Source organism: Austrofundulus limnaeus, unplaced genomic scaffold (assembly GCF_001266775.1).
Source record: "Austrofundulus limnaeus strain Quisiro unplaced genomic scaffold, Austrofundulus_limnaeus-1.0 Scaffold2176, whole genome shotgun sequence".
Lineage (NCBI taxonomy): Eukaryota > Metazoa > Chordata > Actinopteri > Cyprinodontiformes > Rivulidae > Austrofundulus > Austrofundulus limnaeus.
Window position 1 is genome coordinate 7,137 of NW_013954578.1, and position 8,958 is coordinate 16,094.

Sequence of the window (8,958 nt, forward strand, 5' to 3'; positions counted from 1 at the left end):
AACATGTGGCCAAGTCAAGAAAAGGTCATTTAATGTTTTTACCCATAAATCTGCGTGTTTATCGTGCTTCAGTGCAATAAACTCAGTTTTGTTGCAACAAAAAGGGTTTGGGAGAACTGCTGCGTCACTGTGACACATTCAGGCTCCCAAAACATGTCTCCTCTAACAGCTCAGCCAATGTTATGGAAACGACATGAAGATCTAGCAGCGAGGATATAATTAAATGTCATCCTGACACCTTTCCCTGCAGCACTGAGCTGGAAAACAAGCTCACAGTCCACAGCGGGGTGATTATTTACCTCCCAGAGAGCCTTTCTCCATGACAGAGTCGAAGAATTACATAACCTCCTCCTGCTCGTGTTTACATTCCTGCATGGGGTCACGTTGAATTGGGAGAAATAATGCACGGGTAAAGGTTTTAATAACACAAGTGACCGGTGGCCGTTACGCAACACACAGAGCCCTTTGTGCAAAAAGGATCGTTTGGAATTATGCAACATGATCCGTTTCCCATCCCAGCCTCATAAAAAAAAAAACTAAACAGAAGTGTTTCATTTTCCCTTCTGAGCAAATTCAGCTTATCTTCTAAGATTAAGAAATGTTCCCCTAACAATTAAAAACACCCCCCCCTCCTCACCCAAACACCAGCCCACCAGCATGTCAGAGGTCAAATCTTTATTGTGAAATGTCAGAGAAGCTGAGCAAACAACAAGCCGGCTGATAGACTTTCTAACAATCATTTCCACGCTGAACAGAGTGCAAGAAAGGAGCAAAAACCAAAAGGAAGCGACAGTGGGATCACATGATGCAGGAAACAGCTTCTGCTTRGAAACAAAACATTAAACACACGCTCTTCTTCACCTTCATCATTAGCCTTGTAGCTTTCTGACTGGGTTTGCATTCAATGTGCAGGAAAAGGGGGGGAAAGGCCATGTAACTCACAGCTTACATCCAACAGCTTTGAAGTTTCAGCAGCACGATTAAAACAGCTTCGACTCATTGGTTTGCCTGTAACAGGATTTAAAGTCACATTTAATCTCTATAACACACTTTATTTTTTTAATGACCCTGGTAATGTTTCATAATAGTGCTCTGCAGATTATCTTCTAGGCTTCAGCAGCTAAATGAGATGAGACCCTGCACTGTGGGAGGTAAACAACTTTGTCTTATCTGCAACTCACATGTCATAAATGACACTTGTCTCTTAAAGTGACTGAACTTGTAGAGTTTATGGATCTGATTTTACTCCCAAACGGTAAAAAATCAGGAGCTAAAGATGCATAATCTCGATAACGTAAGTGGAGAGATTGCCTAAAAGGAGTGGACGTGTGAATGTGTTTACATGTGTTCAGACACAATTTGCAAGTCATGGCTAATGTATARGTCTGTAAACAAACCAGCAAAACCAAACTAAGCCAACCCTCTGTCAGGACACCTGACTGTTGTAATAATATTTGGAAAGAAAAAAGAAAAGAGACGTGAGCAGCTCCTCCACTCGAGCAAACATTAAATAAAAAAAACATTTTAAGTGCTTTAAATCTGATCTCAGCCAAGTCTCTCTCTAACATTAGGACCAAAATAAGAGATTATTGATACAAAACATGTATAAACCTTCATAAATCTRAAGTTATACGTTTGGTAAAGGTATATAAAAACAGCAACGTTATTGTTTTAAGCTCCATATGACAAATAGATTGATTATTTTTCTCTTTTTTTTACGTGGATAAATCTCCACCTGAATCACTCAAATAGTCGAGGCCACTGTCTTGGATCCAACGTTACGGAGGAGTTACAGTATAAAACAATGTAGGAAACAATTGAAATTTCAGTTATAAATTATAAATTTCAACATATACAATTTTATTTGTTGTTTTTGTTTGTTTGTGTACATATGCACATATTAACAAGCGTGTCCAGATGGATTCTCAGAAAGGAACGTACTCCTTAAAGGTGACGGTTAGACTGTTTGTTGTGATGTCAGTGATAATGATGTTTCCCATAAAAGGGCAGACGTTTTTAGCCGGTGGCTCCTTGGGTTTTTTGGCCGATTTCTGAGCGTCCTCTTTCCCAGGCGGCGCGACTTTGATGGCAGGCTCGGGCTCCGGTTGCCGCGGAGCTTCGGTTTCAACCTGCTTCCTGTTTTTGGGGCAGCTGAGGTCCATCGGCTCCTCTTGGCTCTCCTCCACCTCAAACYTAGACGTACTGCTGAGGCGTGGGCCACTACAGTGCAGGTCCATGGGTTTGTCCTGAGGTGGTGCGACCGTACTGCAGGGCACGCTTAAGCTCCTTGACATCAGGTAGACTTTGCCAAAGTTTCTGTCGACGACAGGATCTGAGAGCTTCCGCTTCCGGTCCCCTGGAAAGGAAGGAATCCTGATGGGGTCGACGGCTGTAGGTGTTGGGATGTTGGTGTCGGCAGTCCAAGATGTCTGCGGAGAGCTGGCGGTCAGCTGCATGGGCAAGTCTTCCGGTAAATCCGCTTGACCTCGAGCCACTTCGGTGTTGTACTCCTCGGCCGTGCTCGGTGARGGTTTGGAAAAATGTCTGTCCTTCGGGGAGCACTTGATGGGGTGCTCGGCATCAGAAAGGGACCTGCCGTTGCAGATCTCTTTGGGAATACCGTTCTCTGGGTGTTCGAGCATTTTGGTCCTGAGTGTCGGATTGTTCTCGGCTGGTTTAACAGGTTGCGGTTTCTCCTCTTTCGATGGCTCTCTGTGTTTGTCCTTTGCACTGTGGACTTTGTTGCTGTCCATATACTTGCTCATGACGATAACGATACGTCCATTGTTGTTTTTATTCTTGATTATCTTCATTTTGCTGCTGATGGCACTTGGTAGCATAGCGTCTTTAGGGTTGGGTTTGAGCGCATTCTCGCTTTGTATCTCTTTAGTCGCTGGTTTCCTCATTTCCACAGCCAGCTCTTTGACTTTGCTTAAGCAGCCAGTGTCTTTGTCACGGATCCATTTCTGCTGCAGAGCCAGAGGCAAGTTCCACCCAGGATTAGCCGGTATACCGGCTGGTTCCTGAATTTTGATCACCTCCTTGAGCCTAGAAGCCTGTGCATCGTACATATGTGGGTCAGGTTCATAGTGGTGGTGCTTTTTGCTGTTCAGCTGATAGATGAACTTCTTTCTGCTGTTGGCTAACTGGTCAGCAGGCACTTCCTGGCTGTTGGGCTGGTACTGATGGTGTTTCTTGCTGTTTAGCTGGTACTGCTGGGGCTGGGAGCGCTGGACCTGGATAGGATCAGGTTTGAGCGTGGCCTCTGCATCCTGAGACGTTTCCTCAAAACCTGCTGGAATGCTTGATCTTCGGGCAAACGAGGGCACCTTAAAGAAATAAAAAGGGCATTTTAATTCAATTGTACCTATATTTATCAAAAGCATTCAGATAACTATGAACCATGTTATGACAATGGATTGAATGGAACAATCATTATAATATTTAAGTACTCTGTTGTATTACTTTACATATCATTGTTGATTTTCATTAACAAGGATAAACAATTGTCGATGTCAGCAGGAAATAAAGACAAAACTCCATGACTTTTTGGATCTCCAGCAAAAACACTTCACATCTGTTTATGCAACAACTGATGGTGTATCTGCTTTTTATCTGTAGTGGAATATTCTAACAATTTCACCCCCTTTATCTTCAAATTAGGGGCCAAGAGGACATTCAAAATTTATGTTTAGAGGTATGACCTTTAAGCTAAGTCCACATAAGCAAAAGAGGTTGAGATTATTTGGATAAACAAGGACTTATTTAAGTGTTTTCTCTCAGAATGGAACAGACTCATACGAAGCTATAAGATAAACATATAACAACTCTGAATGCTCAATTAATAAAGCAAAATAAAGCAAATATCCCATCAGGACTCAGTTTAAAGCCTCTCCCCCCCTCCCCACTCCTCATGTCCAGACTGACCCRGCAGCCGTCAGAGGGGCAATGCAGCGAAACGCTCAAGAAGCTGRGGCTGTGACCCCGGGTCACTGGAGTGTCACAAGACATGTCACGCTTTAGTCCGGATTGCCGGCCYTGTGTGACTCTGCCGTCTCACGGCGTAGCAATTAGGAACAGATTCAAAGATGTCAAACCTTTCGATGTGGTTCAAAGCAATGAAAATGCTGTGAAAAGTAACAAGCCATGTTTTGCACCTGAGCCTTTTAGCCTGAAAGAAAATTAAACGAGCGCATTTATGCATTGCACTTTCAAACCTCAGGTTTCAGGTTGACTGTAGAGGTAGGTCCAGCTGTGGAGCTCTCTCCCCACCAAAGGAATCTACTAATAGACACAGCCATACTGGCAGCAGCAGGTGTGACAGAACTGACTGTGTGTTTCTGTTCTGGAGGCCCAAAGTGAAACTTTCAGACATGTTTCAGTGATTCAGGATCYTTCCACAACACGGTGAGAAATCATCAATGAGTACCTGAAGCAAAAGATGTTTTGGTTTCGGTCCTCTTTTTCGGTATCCCATCATCTGCTCCTGCCTCTCTCTGTAAAAAAAAGAAACATTATTTTGCATCACAGAAGCTTGAAAATCTGTTTATATTACTTAAGAGATTAAAGCTTTGTTAGTATTCACAAATTCCCTTCTACCTATTCAAGGTCAAAAGTGGAACAGGGATTGAGAGCACTAATGAATGCCCACACGTGGGCCACTGCAAAGCATTGTGGGCCTTATTTGCATAGCTCTCCATGGTAATCGACCCATTCCATATTCTCATTATCCTGGAGAAATTCAATTAGGGCTACAGCAGGGAAAATCTGCCTTCGCCTTTGAAACATTCACCCTCCTGAAGCACATCCTTCCTCAATCTTTAATTAGAATCAGGGGATAKAAATGGAATTGCGTGAACATTACTAAAGGATATTCCTAAGAATAGGTTGTGTAACTCAGCGCCTTAATTTTAAAAGTAGACATTTAGTGTGTTATTGTAGCCGGACCGATAAAGGACGGTGCCATTTGTGAGGAATTGGCCCCCTGATATAAGCCTTGACTCAGCACCGGCTCATAAATAACCAGAGGTGGGTGAAGGCCAGCTGCAAATACGCTTCCACCAGGCAGCTCGAGAGGAAAAAATAAAAAATACACCACCCTCGTTTTGGCCTCTMGTTACAGATGTTCAGACCGATCAGCGCTGCCAGAAAATTGCCACAATAAACAGTCCGCCTCGGTGTGATGTGTGCAATTTTAAACCGGCGTCGAACAGGGTGACCCTCATTCACACAAGATTTGGCAATTACAGACTCCCCTCGTCCAATCCCCTCCCCCCATCCACAGGGAGCAGAGAGGAATCCACACACACAGAGCGGCGAGGCAGCTCTCCATGACCATCAGCACACACACACACACACACACACACACACACACACACACACACACACACACACACACAGAGAGAGAGAGAGAGAGGCGCGCGTGCACACACGCACACACCGCTGCTGCTGCTGCAGGTTCTCCATATTTGGCTGCGAGTCGCTGAAAAGCGCAGGAGCCGCAGTGGCGACAGGCGCACATGAATAAACAGAGGCGCTCTGTGTGTCAGAACATTATTGGCTCTCTGGTTTCTGGGCAACTGCTGAGCTGAGCTCGCTGTCCTACTTTTTTACACCAGGCGACATTTTCTGCTTCAAGGTGCTGCTTCAAAACCACAAGAAGGCAGAAAAAAAACAACCAAATAAAAGCTTTGTCTTCTTCCAGCTGCAGAGCTGAAACGCGGCCTTGCTGGACGCCAACATCCAATCAGAATCTTTACATTTCTGCTTAGCGAAGCTAAATTTATTCACGCTGAGGATTTTTTTTTTCTTTTTCAGTTCCGGGGCCTGCAGCGGGTCACACCTGCAGGCTGAGAGCTGAGGTCCTGCAGAAATGAAAGCAGCTCTGTGCAGACTGACTGCTGCCGCTGCTCGGTGATAAAGCGGAATGTGAAACATCACACTTGGTCTATAAATATGTTCCCCTGCTGCTCAGAGATGTTTCACTTTCCTACTGATGCATGACTGACTCAGAAAGCTGCTTCAAAGCCGCATTAATGGAAAGAATTCATTACAGGGGGAGACATGAAGCATGTGATGATCAGCTGTTCCATAGGGGCTGATAATAATAATAATAATAATAATAATAATAATAATAATAATAATAATAATAATAATAATAATAATAATAATACCCATAGGAGAGAATTTGTGAACAAATAAATAGTGGTAAAAAGAAAAATCTGACATGTCTGTTTTTATTATTATTATTTTGTCCTGAAATGTCCCCTCCAGAGCCCAAAATAATGGGTATACAAGGAACAGACTTCCAGGATAGAAGAAAAGTGATAAAGGATAAGTTTGAATTAAGTTTGAACTTATTCTTGAGATTAGCTAACTGTAATCTGCAGGATGTGCAAGGGTATAGGCGCTTTTCTGGGGCCCAAACACTCCCGGGGGGTGGAGTGTGTGTGTGTGTGTGTGTGGGGGGGGGGGGGTGGTCATCAAACCCCTGAAAACTCATAACACGAGTTTAGTATTTTATTTGTGCTGTCAAATAAGTATTACAAAGTAGACCGAAATCACTTCAATCCTTCATGTGCGAAAGGACAAAGTCAGCATAAAACCTTTTTTGTTGTCATTTCAACTCATTTATCACAGTTATGAGCAGCTTTCTCCAACAAATGGAGTGGAAAAACATTTATCTATAATTCGTCGTGAAGAACAAATAACACGAAGAGAACTGGATGCTTTTTGTGGTATAAGCTACATCATGAAGAGCTCCTGATCCACCACAAAAGTCTGAACATCAGTCTCTAACTGACAAAAACGAATTAAAAACTGCAAACATTTGAACGAAGTGACGTTTTGAACAGAGATTTTCGGAATTTCGCAGTTTTGAATCACTTGACTTGAGCAGCAATAAGAAACAAGTATTCTCAGATTATTAAAAGTAATGACCAAAACTAAAACTGGGGCCTGAATACGTGTTAAATCATTTTAGCTAAGGTTAAGAGCTCATTTTTATTGTTTGTTTTACACACTCAGAATGAGAAATGACCCCTCTATCATCAAAGCTTTGTGTGTATTAAACTTAAAAGTGATGTACTTTAGAACAGAGGAGCCCAAAGTGGGGCCCGCGGGCCAAATTTGGCCCACCAACAGTTGCCAAAGTTACTAGGTTGTAACCTGTTATCCTATGTAGAAACACAGTATTTCCATTGGTCAAATGACTGTATAAAAGGGCTGTAGTGAAGGTAGTTTTCGTTCATGGTGCTGACTTTATTTTTGATTTATCAGGATTAAACATGAAATGACAAGAAATATTTAGATCAGATTTAACCCCACAGGTAGATTTGCACACTTTATAAGGCCACAAAAACTCATATTTTATCAATTTATGAAATGTCCCATGTGCCTTTGCAATTTGAGCATATGGCAGACTTTCTCCAAGTGCACAGACTAAAACAAAAGAGGGCCATTGCATACTTTAATCATTAAAAATAAAGGACTTTACTTAAAAAGTATTTGCATTTCATGTATTATATTACTANCACACACACACACACACACACACACACACACACACACACACACACACACACACAGAGGCAGGCAGGCTGCGGGGGGAATATGAGAGCGGTACACTGGAAACGTTGAGGAGCGCTGTGTGTCAATTAGCCTTTTCAGAAACGCGAATTCCTTTCCCCAGCCATCATGTCTTCGCTCGCTCCCARGAGCACACTGCGGCCCACAGAGAGAGGGGATCTCACTCGGGCCTCCAGGGTCCAAAAACCAGATGAGATGAAACGACAAGGCAGATTGGAATTAATTAACATCTCGACCTCTGACGCTGACAGCTCGGATCGTTTGTCCAACATTAGTAAACTCGTGACACGTTGCAAGTTCACACATCCAGGGGTAACTTTCAGTTCGTGAAGGCTATTTGACGTCACGTGACAAAACAGTTTGGGAGTTCAGTCAAGAACAAAAAAAAAAGGATAGCTCAGACGGTTAGAGGGGTCAGAGCTAATCCACAACAAATCTGTGTCCTCGGTAAGCTTATCTCCTGTACTCCCACCTGCCTCAGCCACGCAGGTAGACAAACCAATTATTCAAAATCATTTGGTGATCAGGTGATGCAGCTGCTATTATCTAATTTGTAAGCAAAAATGCACTTATTTWTTGTGTACAGGTTCTATCAGATTTGTTATTCAAATAAGACAGCTATTGTATGATTTTGTTAAAGAAAATAACATAATAACTAAGAAATGCTGGTGTTGTACACCTGATATTCAAAAATCGGCATCAGTATCAGCCATGATGTTATTGGTTGACCTCTAATTAAGGGAAAAATTAAAAACAAATTAATATGAAAATGTTTGTGAAAACGCCCTCTGGAGGACTGATCCTTTCCGAAAAATCCTGATTCAGACAAGCTTATTTTCTTAAATGTGACCCTCATTCAGTTTGTGCCCCTGTGTGTAGCCCTGTAGGGAGGGAGGAGGAGGAGGAGGAGGGTGGTGGGTCGCAGAGGTACTGGAGCGCCCCTCCTCCCATGCCCTTATATGGTCATGGTTGGAGCTGGAGGCTGCGCAGGCCCGGTGCGAAGTCCACGTCGCGCTCTCACCTGTGCTGGAAGGCGACGAGGAGGCGGGGGTCCAGGATGTTTTCCTCTGGCTCCCATGTGTTGTATCTGCAGAGAGGAGGAGGAGTAGGAGAAAGAGGAGGAGGAGGAGGGAGACAAACTGTCAAGAGAGCTGTCACGTGCAAACTTCCTTTTTCAAACACACATTCCCACATCTTCACGTCAGCGCGCGCGCGGTCTGATCGGACAGGTGAAGCAGCAGCGTTGTTTACTCCAACACAAGAACGACTCCATGTAAACATGTTTTATCACGTGCAGCCTAAAACAAACATCTGTGTGTGTGTGTGTGTGTGTGTGTGTGTGTGTGTGTGTGTGTGTGTGTGTGTGTGTGT

General features: G+C 43.4%; 1 protein-coding gene across 1 annotated transcript; it reads right to left on the reverse strand.

Moving 5' to 3' along the window:
• Positions 1-660: 660 nt before the first annotated feature.
• LOC106537197 (E3 SUMO-protein ligase CBX4) lies at positions 661-8,674 on the reverse strand (the record flags this gene model as incomplete). The annotated part of the gene is given in 3 exon segments (XM_014034575.1): positions 661-3,329; positions 4,430-4,496; positions 8,609-8,674. Coding segments are annotated over 3 exon segments (1,537 nt in total), but the record flags the coding sequence as incomplete, so codon positions are not given.
• Positions 8,675-8,958: the final 284 nt, after the last annotated feature.